Raw genomic sequence first — 15,044 nt, forward strand, 5'->3', positions numbered from 1 at the left:
AATCTCTAGGTCCATCTATGTTGCTGCAAATGGCATTATTTTATTCTTTTTTTTGTAGCTGAGTAATATTTCATTGTATATATGTACCATGTCTTCTTTATCCATTCCTCTGTCGATGGACACTTAGATTGTTTCCGAGTCTTGGCTATTGTAAATAGTGCTGCTATGAACATAGGGGTGCATGTATCTTTTCAAATTATAGCTTTGCCTGGGTATATGTCCAGGAGTGGGATTGCTGGATCATATGGCAACTCTATTTTTAGTTTTTTGAGGAACCTCCACACTGTTTTGCAAAGTGGCTGCACCAGTTTACATTCCCACTAACAGTGTGAGAGGCTGGAACCCAGGTCTCTCTGATGCCAAAGCCCATGCTCTTTCTGCTAGAGGAGCTAACTCTCTAATGTGTAAACAAATGAAGGTAGTCACCTGAAGCTCCTGGGGAGATAAAGCATTTTCTTTCCATCTCTTGTTTAGAGCTCCATTTTCTTTTATCTTGGCAAAATGGAACCCCTTCTGTGTCTTTGAAACTTACTTTTAAAAAAACCCTAAGACTTGAGCACACACAGAGCTGTTATTCCTAGGGCTCACGTGTGAAGGAGTGTATCTAGAGAGGTGGAGAATGTCCAAATCAGCTTCTCCCTCTCAGCATCACTGACGTTATCCCATCTATCTGGGGGTCCAGAGTACATTTCCTTTTCTTTCTTTTTTTGCAGGGGATGGGTGGGTGAGTGTTGGAATCAAAATGTCAGTTTTTTGGGGGACTTTTGGGGTTTTTTTTCCAGTGGCAAAGCTGGATTGAAGAGTTTGGTAGAACTTCTACCATTCTTCCCTGTGCCAAGATGGTGAGGGGGAAGGAAGGATCTGCAAAGCAGCCTGCAAAGACCTTGACAAACACCACCTCCACCAGGGATTACAGACTGGCCTTCCAGTAAGTTAGTGCCAAATGGGAGGGAGGGGCCCTGGAGGGGCAGGGACCCTGTGAGCCTCCCTGGCTGCCAGACACTGGGAACAGGAGATGTGGCCGAGCTGAGAGGAAGCCCGGGCCAGGGGCAGAATTACATTTTCTCTTCTTTGCCGGTAGCTGCCCTTCCTGAAAGTCTTCTTGCGTTAATGAAATCAGTATGGAAAGATTTCCTACAGCAGGGAAAACACACAGAGAAATCCCTAGTTCTCCCTCTGTCCCTTCTTTTGTTATAATAAGTGGCGACGACTTTCCTAATCACTAATAAATTCAGGTTTACAGGTCACAGTGACAGAGTCAGGGTTAGTGTTACAGTGTCACAAACACCAAAAAAATCCCCCCCCCCAGATTAAAACAAAACATATTCCCTTTGTTTGACATCTTTGTACTGTTTAACATGAGTATTTCAACAGTCTTTATTTTCCAAACATGCAAACGGGAGAGAGTGATCTGACCCGCAGTATATTGACATACCATGTAGCTATAACCTTGAGATAAAAAGTAAAGGAAAAAGTCAAAACAGCTCAAACCAAATACTAACACAAGCACGTCTTTCTTCAGTCCAGAAGGCTTGCCTCTGTAACAAGGGAACACACTGACATCAGTACACACTGACTGTGGTGCCCACGCACAGATCCAGATGGCTAACCCATGGGGCCCCAAATGCGAAGCTGGAAAGTTGAATGTATTCGTTAATTAATTTGACAAGTGTGTCCTAAGTATCTACTTTGGGCTAGACATGTTTCTAGGTGTTGGACATGGCATACATCAAGGGGATTTATAAGACGTACAAGCCCTCTGCTCTTGTGGAACTTACCTAGTGGCATTGGGGGAAAAAAAATATCAGAGACTACACTCCCATAATGTTAAGAGGAGATGGAAAATAACAACTATAGCAGAAAGCCCGAGCTGGTTTCCTGAATTCTGTATATCCAGGAATGCAACTTCTTCAAAATCTGGGTCACACTGTAGAAAGGTGATTAAAGACAGTAAGACAGAGAGAAAATGGCGGAGAGTCAGAGAGAAGCTTCACTCCTCACCGTACATGGGAGGGTCCTTTGGGAACTTTTACCAGCTTTTACCAAACCTAATGTCTATAAGACGACGGATAAGAGAAACAGTGAAGACTGTGCCTTTGTTCCATACTGAAAGAACTCCAAAGATGCAATGTCCCAACGAAATAACAGGTAGCTTCCCAAGCATCTTTGCTATTCGGAGCCCAGCGCTGAGGATTTTACATGTATTGGCTCATTTAATGCTAACAATCACCACCTGGTGACATAAACGCTAACTTTATTCCCATCTCCCATATGAAGAAACAGCCCTAGAGAAGCTAAGCAACTTGCCTTTGCCCAAGGACACATACCTGGTAGAGAGTGGAACCAGAACAGGATCCTAGCTGTGTCTGACTCCAAAATCCATGTTCTAAACCACTACCTTTCCATCCATAAAATTATTTTTCTTAATTTTATTTAAGGGGAAAAAAGGTATTAATATTGCATAGAAATTTAATCAGATCGCTTCAGAAAGTTGTCTGTGTTTTCCAGATGTTATCTTGGAAGGACAGTCAAACATGTCCTCTGAGTCAAAAGCAAATACACACCACTTTCTCAAATGCGTGAGAAACTAAGAGATGAACTTCTGCGATTGCTTCAGTGTACGTGAGCCCACCATCTAAATTTTGAATTACGATTCTAGAATGGAGATCAGTATTTTAGTCAACTAATGAATGATTCCTCAAAGTTTATTTTACAACTGCATACATTTCCATCTTTGCCCTTTACTCGATAATTGAATTAATAATAAATTAACTGAGCTGAAGCTGGTTTAGTGAAAACAATGCAGAAGTCCATAATGAAGCTTGTGCCTATTTGGGGATAAATCTGTATCAAAAATTTAAAAATAATTGTAGTAGAATTGAACTTTGAAGCGGGGGAGAGGTCTTGCTTTTGCTTTAAATCACTGAAATTAAATGTAATGAAAAGTGATCAGAGTGCTTATTTTTACTTTGTTTTGTGGGAAATCGTGCTGGGAATGTAGGTCTATTGTGCACAAAGGATGTTGGCTTTATGCTGGAACCACCAGGCAGGTTGAGTTGAGAAACAATTAGCTCAGTCAGCAAGCCTTTGAATCTGATTAAGCCAGGAAGTGGTCACTCCCCAAGACAGAGCAGAATGAAGGGAATGAAGGCGGTAGCCCAACACGAGGAATGATTTCTCTCTCTGAGAAAAACTAGTATTATAATTTATTATGTCAAATTTATGTCAAGGATTATATCACTACATTTTATTATTATTTCACTGAAAACAAATATAATCTTGTTTCCGAGTAGATCAGCAGTCCACATGTGTCATGGCTACTGTCTCTAAGAAACTTCTGTTTATTGAGGCTTGACATACTCTCATGTTTTGGTAACAAAACATCTTTGAGACCCAGGACCCAAGTCACAGAGGAAAATGCAAGGCTTATACAAGACTGCTGGCCAGATTCTCATTACTCTGGGGGCTCTCAGTGTATTCTCTGGAGTTATTGCTTTCTTCCCAGTCTTTTCCTACAAGCTTTGGTTCACAGGATGGAGTGTCTGGATTGCTTGTCCCATCTGGAATGGAGCTTTGGTAAGAAAATATTTTTATTACATATGTTGAGAGAATAAAGGAAAGAGGGAGGGAAGGAGGGACCAGAATAACATGTCCCTTTAAAGTTTTCCAACAATATGAAGACATCAAAATTCTACAGAAAATCAGATTTTACCTTAGAACATTGATTTCTATTAGTTATCTTTTAAATATAAGGTTTTCTTAATATCATTTAATCATATCTACAACATATCAGGTATACTATAGTGAAAATGCTGTTCGAGAAATTCTTCAAAAATTATTTTATTTTAATCTTCTTTACCTGGACGTTCTGAGAAATCGGAATCTATCTTTCGAAATTTGAATGTAGAAAAAAATATGAACCATGAAAAATAATTTTTAAATGAAGAACAAAGTAAAATAATTTTCAGACTAATGCTTTTATTAGAAACACCGAGGTGTGTTTATGTGACCGAAAGGTTTAGAAGCCCCAAATCTTAGTTCTCCCATCTTTTCTTTGAACACAACGGCTTAAACTGAAAATAAGTGAAGAAGTTGAGTGATGGGCTTTGCTAACTTCACATGTTGCCAAATTTGCATGTGTCAAATACACGTGGGTACTAAGTAACTGCTCAATGTCTGCCCGTTGAATGGTCACCACAGGTGAATGATGACACTGGTACCTCAGCTCCCTGGGTCAAAGAAACCAACACATGTAGTCTTGGGAGTAGGTGGCTGCCATGGAGGCATGATCGAAGAGGGGTTACAAAGGCCCAGACATCCAACAAATCCTTCTCTCGTTGTTTCCTGGGATGCCTGACATTCACTATTGGAGACTAGACAATTTGATTTTGAAGCTTTTTGATCGTGTGGAGTTTTCTCTTAAAATGTAGCCACTCTCAGGAGGGGCAATATTTTATGTTTTTAAAAAAATCAAACTTAACAGAGATGTCATCTAAATGCAAGACCCTAGGAAATATAATTTTAATTTACTTAATAAATAAATATGTATTGGTAGCCTACTACATGCTTGAGTTACAATGGAGAATAAAACAAGATCTCGATATTAAAGGAATTTGGTCTAGTGGGGTTTAATGATGGTGTGCAGATGGAGGAAAGCGGGATGGTGGGAGCATGGAACTGAACATGGAAACGATTTGATGGTATTTTTTTTTTATTTATGTTTTCTTTTACACCACCACCCAAGTCTTGAACTTTTCCTCTTTCCCCCAACAACTACTCCAAACCACACATTCAAGGAAATGTTTATTAAACATCTACTAGAATGCAGGGATGGCATTTATATAAATGACTACCAAACTTTTTTGTTAGTGACCCAGAGTAAGAAAAATATTTTACATCAGGACCTGGAATGTATATAAATACATCTATATATTTCTCTCAAGGTAAAAAGAGAGATACTGAAATATACATGTAACTAGATTTATATAACATATGTTTCGCAAAACAATACTTAACCTTCTATGTGAATTCTGATATTTTCTATTCTAGTTAACTTTGTAAAAATCCTGACTTTACAACTGGCCCAAACTTTAATAACAAAACCATGGTTATAGCTCAATCCTGTGTCCCTTTCTTATAATTCTTTGCCTATCCCTGCAGGGTCTATCATAATATAGTCAACAGATATTGGTGATTTGATTAGGTTCACAGATTACTGAGTATATGCTTATTCTACACCAAACATCTGCTTGACCAATCAGACCCAGAGAAATGACATGACAAATCTCTAGCACATAGCTAATTGGTGGCTTTTTGATTTTTTGAGAGTGAAGCATGGGGAAGTAGAGTCAGAGAGTTAGGATTTGGAGAGGTGAGCCTCTGTTCAAATCCTGACTTTAACATTCTTGGTATGTAGTCAAGAGCAGGGCCCTCATTCAACCAATTCCTCATTGCCTTTACCTGTAGAATGGGGAATTTCACAGGTAAAGAGAGCCCATGTGAAACTGTCTAACCATAAGAGGCTCAAAGAGAATGAATACAATTTGCTCAAAGACTGCATAATAAAGAGCTTTGCCAATTTTAAAGCCCTACACAAATGCTAGTTAATACGATGCCTTTCATTTATGCCCTACTCTCTGTCCAAACCCTTTGTTCCTAATCCCTTGCCACCTGCCTCACTCTCCCATTCTGTTCCCTGATGACCTGCTGAGTTCCGTATCATATTACATCCTGACCTCATCTCCAACCACTCTACCCTTAGCTCTTTTCTTTCCCATCACACTGGCTCCTTGTTTTCAAACATGGCCAGGTATGTTTCTGTCTCAGGGCCTTTGCACTGCCAGTTCTCTGCCTGAAGCCTTTTCTCACATACAGCTTGTTCCCTAACTTTCTTCAATTCTTGGATCAAATGTCACTTTCTCACTGATGCCTTCCCTCATTACCCTATTTAAAATTGCAGACCTCCCCCGCAAATGGCATTCTCAATCTCTCATCCCCTACTCTATTCCCCCCCCCACCCCGTAACACCATCTAATATACAACATAATTGACTGACTTACTATCTGTTTTTTGTCCTTTCCCCCCAAATGTAGATTGTACAAAGGCAGGATTTTTTTTTTCTATTTTGTTCATTGCTATATCTCCAGCACTTGAAAGGGAGTAAGTGACATGCTAGGTATTCGTGCTAAATATTGCTTGATACATATTGTCGAATGAGTGGTGAATGCCATGCTCTCCATTCTGACAGTACAGAATTCCTTATACAGTTGAGCTCTAATTAGGTGGCAAAGAATAAAGGTCAAGCTAGTATTTACACTAAAGCAGGAAAAAATCCTCACCAGAAGGAAAGCAATAAGAATGCTCCCTCTTTCAATAATGTCTAAATTTGGAACAACATGATTTTTTTCCTAGTCAGTTTGGTAGTGAACCACAGCTCTGTCTGATTAGGGTCGACTTCAAAGGTCTCTGACCCATCCCACAACCTTCCCTGCCAATCACTTCTCAACTTGCCTGCAAAGTGTATCTTCCTCTGGTAGAAAGATAATATGTACATTTCAAACATATTTCCTTTTGAAAATGACTCCGTATCTCTTTTGAGATTGGAAGAGATAGATTTTAGAAGTGACCCCTACTTTGTGTTTGTCCGGTGCCTTTCTTTCAAAGCTTTTTCTAAATTCTTCACAAATATTCCTCCTCAGACTCTCCTAGCTCAATTCTTACAGACACATGAGAAGCTGTTTTCCTAGAAATCTGAACCAGGTTATTGAAAGTCATCAGCTGCTAGAAAGTATGTAGCAAGGAGATCACTGAGCCTTAAGAACTGAGCTCTACTTTAATCCTGGAAAACCTGGCCTGTAGATCAAGCTCTGATGAACAGACTGAAGTGCACTGAGTTAAAAAACGGGACTAGGATCCAGGGACTTGGCCAACGGTGAGCAGCAGCGCTGTACCCAGAACCCTGCCTGGAGACAGGAACTTAGGAGAAAGGTAGGGCTGGGCTCACCCATGCAAGCTCCAGTTTCCTCGTTTATTAGAGAAGGGACTTGATTGCACCAATGCTCAAGTCTCTTATAGCATCAACAGTCCTGCGATTTCCAATCAGCTGATGGTCCATTTTCCACTTAGATATCCTAAGCTTCTTGAAGCTTAACTGGTCCAAAAATGTAATCATCTTGCCACCAAAAGCAATTATGCCTTCTCCTGACTTCCCAGTCTTTGAACCCAATTTCAAACCCTGGAGTGACTTTTGACTCAATCCTTTCCTCTAAACTAGTGTTTCTCAAACTGAAATGTGCATGTAAATCACCTGGGGATCTTAAAATGCAGGCTCTGATTCAGTGAGTCTAGGGTGAAGCTGAGATTCTGCATGTCTGACAGGTTCCCAAGGGAGGAGATGCTACTGGTCCTTAGGACAGTGCTTAGGGCAGCAATGCCCAAAACCAGCCCATTTCAGCCCCACTCCCGCCCCACCACATCCAATCCATTGCCAACTTTTATTTTTCCTACGAGGCAAATCCCTATGCATTTTTTCTTCTTCGTTCTCACTATGCAACCCCTGCCCACCTCCTTACCACTTCCTGCTTCACTCAGGTTTTATGCCTTGAAACTTTTAGAACCAACCTGTAGGGATCTATACATTAATGGGTTATAAAATCAACCTGTTGGGTAGCTAGCATTTAAACATATAGAATATGAATAGAATAGAACAGAATAGGATGGGACAGAATGGAACAGAATATAATAGAGAATTCTACAGTGTATCACACATAATAAAGTTATTGTTATTTTGGTTAGATGTAAAAATATTCATAACTTGGCCGTGTTACAAAATATATTTCTTACTATGGGTAAAGGTTAAAAAAAAAAAAGCTTGAAGACCAAGGTCCTACAGAGACCTCTAGGCCAATGCAGCAAGCATGCAATAACAGGCCCATCTTTCTAAACCTCTGCTGTACCGGTCTAGCCCCGTCTTCAAAAATCTTCAGTGTTGCTTCATTGTCCAAACCAAGTTCAGATATATTAGCCTGGATTTTGAGGCCCTCCACACCCTGACCTCACGTGGCTTTCAAGCCTGATTTCCTACTCCTCTCTGCCAGGAACCAACTCTCCCATGGCTGCCCAGACTGCCCTTCCCTCTGCATCTCTCACTGACGTCACATCCACCCTTCAAACCTGCTTTGAGTCATATTTCCCCCACAGTGCCTTCAGTCCTTTCACACCTGGACTATAGATTCCGTTGAGAGTTGGGGCCATTATTTGTATAATTATTGCTTGGTGAGCTTGCTTACCTTATTCGGCTTCTCTGTGCCTCATTTTAAAAATAGGAGACGATCTACATCCTAGGGTCATTCATTATGAAGATTAAATGAATTAACACATGTAAAGCATTTGCTAGAGTGCCCGGCATAGAATAAGTGCTCAATAAATGTTAAACGTTATTATCATTATTCCATCGGCATCGTGCCTATCACATCCCTTGTTCCCAGTAGACCCAAAATAGATGTCCGTAAGTGAATAAATGAGCCCATGTTATAATGATTTCTCTAAAAGTTTCTATTTCTGTTGTGAAGCTCTCTGCTTCCTTCAATTCATCTGCTTCTGGGAACTGCATCCTTACTGGGGCCATTTAAAGATTTAGTGGGAGGGGTCACAATTAGCATGCAGAATGTTAGCAGCAACTTTTGCAAAACCCAAGTAATGTCCTTGGAACTGTCCCCACAGAGCAAGTCCACAGCCTGTCAAGAAGAGCTGAAGGTGGAGAGGGCAGGGCTAGGCCTCCAGCTGCACTCCCACCCTCCCCAGGCATGGCCTCCTTTCCGCCCTTCCTCACAACCTGACCGCCCCTCTCTACCCAGCTCTTCACCTCTCAGACCCTCCCACATTTCCTTTTCCCACTTGACTTCTCTTCCCTCAGATCTCTTCCTTTTTTTAAAAATCTTCTGGCTGCGTGGCACAGCATGTGGGATCTTAGTTCCCCGACCAGGGATCAAACCCATGCCCCCTGCACGGGAAGCACAGAACCTTAACCACTGGACCACCAGACAAGTCCCAAATCTCTTCCTTTTTCATTCTATTCCCCTTCCCTGTCTAAAAATAAATTTTTTAAAACAATGGAAAGAAGAAAAAGGAAAGCCTGTGACTCTTGGGGGAATACCCGCACTCCACCTCCCACACACGGCCGGGCACCAGGAAAGATGGGTGTGCTTGGCTCCTCAGCCGCAGTCCTCAGGGTGGATTTAACAAGTTACTGAACGGCATGCATGCACCAGCTTCCCCCATGAAAGATCTTTTTCAAAGTTTTGTGTAAACAAAGCAAAATTGAAGCTGGCAGCTACAACAGAAATAACAGGCAACTGCAATTCGGCAGGATTTTTCAACTTTTGAAAGGAAAGAAACCGTTTGTGCCAAAGTAGTTAAGGCAGCCTGGACTCTAAGCATCTGATAATGTCAGCTATCTACTTGGACTTCAACCAGCAGAGACATCTCCTTTGCTTTTTTTTTTTTTTTTTTTTTTTTTTGGTTTTTTTTTTTTTTTTACATCTTTATTGGGGTATAATTGCTTTACAATGGTGTGTTAGTTTCTGCTTTATAACAAAGTGAATCAGTCATACATAAACATATGTTCCCATATGTCTTCCCTGTTGCGTCTCCCTCCCTCCCACCCTCCCCATCCCACCCCTCCAGGCTGTCACAAAGCACCGAGCCAATATCCCTGTGCCATGCGGCTGCTTCCCACTAGCTATCTACCTTACTGCGTTTGTTAGTGTGTATATGCCCATGACTCTCTCTCGCCCTGTCACAGCTCACCCTTCCCCCTCCCCATAACCTCAAGTGGAGAACAGTATGGAGGTTCCTTAAAAAGCTACAAATAGAACTACCATATGACCCAGCAATCCCACTACTGGGCATATACCCTGAGAAAACCATAATTCAAAAAGAGACATGTACCAAAATGTTCATTGCAGCTCTATTTACAATAGCCCGGAGATGGAAACAACCTAAGTGCCCGTCATCGGATGAATGGATAAAGAAGATGTGGCACATATATACAATGGAATATTACTCAGCCATAAAAAGAAACGAAATTGAGCTATTTGTAATGAGGTGGATAGACCTAGAGTCTGTCATACAGAGTGAAGTAAGTCAGAAAGAGAGAAACAAATACCGTATGCTAACACATATATATGGAATTTAAGAAAAAAAAAATGTCATGAAAAACCTAGGGGTAAAGCAGGAATAAAGACGCAGACCTCCTTTGCTTTTTATCTCGTTTGCTTTAGTGTTTCTCTCACACAGAGGAGTGACGTGTCAATTGAGTGCTTTGCCTCTGAAAGCAGAGACTAGCCCCAGGCTTAGCATCAGTGCTACAGTTGCTGTTAATAATTCTCCTGTTTTGTTGTACTGTTTATGCTGGCTCAACCTCCATAGGGTCCCTTGGAAACTTTCCTCTTGCAGAATCAAGGCAACCTCTTTCGATTGCAGATGGTTCTGTTTTTATCCATGGGAGTTTTATGGTATGGCGATGCCAAAGTCTGGAACGTCAGGCTTAGCTACACGAGTTTCGTGTGAGTGTACATGTGCGTGCTTTTTTCCCCTCGCTCTCAGATTCTCTAAATCCAATACTCAGAATAGAATATGCCAGGAAAATGAAAAGCTAGGTCTCAAAACAATAAATATGCCAGACCTGGAGCTACAAAAAGCAACATCCCACAAAACCATATTGGTGAAAGCTCCGATTTTTTTCCCCTGTTGATACTATACATACAGTCGTGTTTATTTCTCTGTCAAAACCCTAAATTGTAACTCTTTTTAAACCTGTCCTCATTCTATATCTTACTTCAGGCACATCTCTTCCTGGTTTTCTCTCCCAACCTCAAAACATTCCTTGACCAGGAACAAATGGTTTATGGGCTGGGAATAAGCAATTTCCAGACACTGATTACATAGGTCTCCATCAGACCCGGTGCCGAAGCGAAGATGAGCCCAGAATTTTTTTCTCCTTATCTATGGCTCAGTTCTGGTGACACCATTCCCTCCTTTGTGGAACTATTTTCATTCTGCATTTGGGGGCTTTTTCTTCAACGGAGACTATGAAGAACTCTCTTTTGAAAAGCTGGACACCACTGCCCCCAGAACAATAAATGCCCCATCATGCATTCATTCTAATGATAATCTTTGTTATTTGAGAGACAGGGATCGCCGGCAGGCTAAGGCCGCAGAATCTCAAAAAAAGCAAAGAGTAAAAGATATACCGCCGCCGGGAGGATTTGAGGGTGGGTGCGGTTCTGTGACACGTTTCCTTTTCAGTTCCTCCCATTTGTAAATTTAGCCATTTGGAAAAAGATGAACAATAGACAATTAACCAAAATAAAACAGACGGCAAGGGTTTTAAAGCCAAGCTTTCATTGCAGTGACATCTTAACAGTAGCAAAGGTTATAATTGTGATGGCAACGGCAACATAGAAAATCAAAAAAATGAGCTTGTGTGAATCATGTCTCTGTGACACTGATGGCTTCTTTTCCTCATTGTCATCACGGATGAGGAGGTGATCAGAGCCATAAATCCATTTAGCCATTTGCTATTCCTTCTGGTTTATGATAAAGTCGTCAAACCGTGAAGCAAACTGAACTCTTTCCAGAGGTACCTTCTCTCACGGGATGTTGTTTTTCCATTTTCCTTTCACAGGCCATCATGACTGGTATACTCCTACTGTTGGCTCACAAAGAGTGGACCGAGAGACACCTGGTAAATGTATAGACATCGAGTAGGTTGGCAGAGAAAGTTTGAAGGTCAAATCTCTACTAGTTCAGGATGGAACACAGAGAATGATTTCTGATTATAATTGAATCCTATCTAATAGATGCCTTACTATGATGGATTTCAGTCATAAACGTTGTTTTAAATGCTAAGTTTTATCTGAAACCTGCTCCAAACATTTTATACCAGTTCCCGTGATTATAGTATTTAAGTAGTGTAGTTTGGGGAGGACAGAATCCGTGTTAGTCTTCCTGAATTTCATTCTGAAAAAGTGGATCTATAGGATCCTCTGCTTTTTTTGTTTTTTGTTTTTTTTTTGCGGTACGCGGGCCTCTCACTGTTGTGGCCTCTCCCGCTGCGGAGCACAGGCTCCGGACGCGCAGGCTCAGCGGCCATGGCTCACGGGCCCAGACCGCTCCGCGGCATGTGGGATCCTCCCGGATCGGGGCACGAACCCGCGTCCCCTGCATCGGCAGGCGGACTCTCAACCACTGCGCCACCAGGGAAGCCCGGATCCTCTGTTTTTAATCATGTATTTTCAAGTCTCAATTCCTCAGTTTGGTATCTCCTTCCAATCTCCCTGTTACCTCTTCCCCTAAAAAAGGATGAAAAGGGGCTTCCCTAGTGGCGCAGTGGTTGAGAGTTCGCCTGCTGATACAGGGGACACGGGTTCGTGCCCCGATCTGGGAAGATCCCACATGCCGCGGGGCGACTGGGCCCGTGAGCCATGGCCGCTGAGCCATGGCCGCTGAGCCTGCGCGTCCGGAGCCTGTGCTCCGCAATGGGAGGGGCCACAACAGTGAGAGGCCCGCGTACCGCAAAAAAAAGAATGAAAAGTCTGTGATATCTTGCATTTCAACAATGTAGAGCCAAGTAAATCCCAAGGTACAGAAAGACTACCTTGATTTGATTATAGCTCCTCTTCCCATGGCTACAGCAGGGCTGCTCAAACTTTAATATATGTGTGGATCACCTGGGGATCTGGTTAAAATGAAGATTTTGATTCAGTAGATCTGAGTGAAGCCTGAGATTCTACATCTCTAATAAGTTCCCAGGGGATATTTAGTGCTCCTGGACCATAGACCACACTCTGAATAACAAGGTCCTAGGGTAAGGCAGGGGTTCTGTTCACTCATCTTTGTCTTCCCACCCGGACTGGTTCTCAACACTTGATAGGAGGTAAGTCAATAAATGTGTTGAGTGGAATTGATTTCATTTTTGCTCCAGTGGGTTGATATGTTATTCTCCCATAGTGAAAGTTCAAGAGGAAAGCAAAAGGGCCTAAAGAGACGGTTGTAACCCACTTCTCCTTCATTTCCCTGTAGGAAAGATTAATAGCCAGCATCTCTTTCTTTCCACATATTGCTGAGAAGCTTCTGAAAAATCTAGTTCCCCAAGTAACAATTTGTTTCTGCTTTATTTTCAGTGGGAAGCTAGTTTCACCTTTGTGGTTCTGAGCATCCTGGGATGTCCACTTCATTTTACTGTAGCCTTGGCATCTGCTCTCCTTGGCCCGTATTGCTTCTACTCATTTTGGGGGATTGCAGGGACCAATTACCTTGGTTATGCAGTTGCCTTTCCTTTTCCATATGCAAAATTCCCATCAGTTTGTGTAGACCCACCACACTATGAAGAGTACCATCTGACACTTCAAGCCTTAGACCTGTGCCTGAGCTTTGCCATGCTCTGTGTGTCCCTGACAGCGTTCATCACACTTTCTGCAAGACTTATCCGGAATGGACATATAAATGTAAGTTTCCAGAAAGGGGGAGCCAGTTCCTGTTCCATCCTAAATGCTAAAATGGAAAGTTTGGTACATTGATACTTAATCTGTCTCTCTTTTTTACCCCTGTATCTTGTATAACCAAAATTCTCCCACTCTTTCTACTTCGACTCCAGCTAAGAGGCTGATATATAATACATCAACATCAGATTTAGCTTTCTGACATTTTCCGAAAAGGCTGATAATAATTTTAATATGATAATAATAGAATTATGAACTGAATATTTAGTATGTGTCAGTGTACTTCCCATTTCACAGATAGTAAACAGAGGCTAAAGAGTTTGTATAACTTGCCCAAGGTCACACAGCTTAATGACTAGTAGGACCAGATTCAGAACCCAGAGCTATTTCTCTTCATCAGGCCAGATTTGTCCTGGGCTCCCTCATCCCCCTCCTTGCATCCTCTGCTCCTCTGCCAGACCATTAAGATGCAAGGCTCTGGCCTCCAGGAGGGTTAGAGCGGGGTCACTGGGAAAACAGCACAAGTGATTTCTGATTCCAAATTCCTACGGTTGATACTGGGTCCCTCCTCTGTGGGTTGAACAACCTCCCTCTGAAAAGAGGTATTTCTCACTGCAAACTCTTATACTGGCTTTATGATTCAAGTTAGGATTATATCAGGGTCAAGTGAATTTGGGTTATGTTAGCCAATTTTTTTCCAGTTTCATCCTATCAGCACCAACCAGTAAAGCTGGAAGACAGGAATTTGGCACTCCCAATGCTTTTTGTGGTCAGTCTTGTCCTCTTCAACTTCTTCATAAATCTGCAAAGGAAATCCTGTACATTCTTAGGAACGGAGTTGATTTTACAAGGAACTTGCCGAGAAACAAGGCAAGCAGACCAAAATCACTGCCCCCGCTGTACTGCCAGGACATGTAGAAGTTTAGTATTTGAGAATTCTCCCTTGTGGCAAATGTCCTGACTTTCTAGACTATTTACTAAGGAACATATGCATAGGAGAACCACACATTAAAAGTTGACAGTCATAACCCCTTAGCATGCATAGCTAATCAGACATCTGGCTGTCATTTTAAGCATGACCCTCACAACATTGAGGTTTAACGTAGGGTGGAGAATAGGGAGAAAAGAATGAAAAAAATATACGCCAAGCTTTGTAAGCCAACAGCGCCTTACCGTGGAAACCCAACAGTGAGACCACCTAAAGTGCCTGGAGAGAGAGAAAATTAATTGAAAACAGAGCAAAGTTCTGTGACTTCAGGGTTTTGCCTTTGCCCATCTTGCTCAGAACAGTTTCTTGCTGTGTGGTTTCTGAGCTACGTATGGGACCCAATGCAACTACAACACATTCCTCAAAGGGAATCAATGACATCAGAAGCGCCCAGGGTTTTTGTGAAACTAGATTTCTGCAACCCTTCCAGGTCCATTCCCACTATGTCAGAAATTCTGGGGTTGGAGGCAGGAAACATGCGGTTTTAACACACGCCCCCAAGAGATCCTGATGAAAATTCTCTTCCTAGCACACAATGCACTAAGTATCAATTC

General features: G+C 41.9%; 1 protein-coding gene across 1 annotated transcript; it reads left to right on the plus strand.

Annotated features, from left to right (window-relative positions):
• Positions 1-3,318: 3,318 nt before the first annotated feature.
• Positions 3,319-13,580, plus strand: TMEM212 (transmembrane protein 212). Its single transcript, XM_060149229.1, has 3 exons — positions 3,319-3,576; positions 11,687-11,746; positions 13,185-13,580. The coding sequence occupies exons 1-3, from the start codon at positions 3,418-3,420 to the stop codon at positions 13,578-13,580; spliced, it is 615 nt and encodes a 204-aa protein (XP_060005212.1). The 5' UTR covers positions 3,319-3,417.
• The last annotated feature ends 1,464 nt before the right edge of the window (positions 13,581-15,044 follow it).

This window comes from Lagenorhynchus albirostris, chromosome 5 (assembly GCF_949774975.1).
Source record: "Lagenorhynchus albirostris chromosome 5, mLagAlb1.1, whole genome shotgun sequence".
NCBI lineage: Eukaryota > Metazoa > Chordata > Mammalia > Artiodactyla > Delphinidae > Lagenorhynchus > Lagenorhynchus albirostris.

Excerpts from the sequence above, each read along its gene's own strand:
- TMEM212 (XM_060149229.1), top strand. The coding sequence starts at position 3,418 with ATGCAAGGCTTATACAAGACTGCTGGCCAGATTCTCATTACTCTGGGG. Across the intron at positions 3,577-11,686 it reads CCATCTGGAATGGAGCTTTG|GCCATCATGACTGGTATACT; the intron begins GTAAGAAAATAT and ends TTCCTTTCACAG. Across the intron at positions 11,747-13,184 it reads AGTGGACCGAGAGACACCTG|TGGGAAGCTAGTTTCACCTT; the intron begins GTAAATGTATAG and ends CTTTATTTTCAG.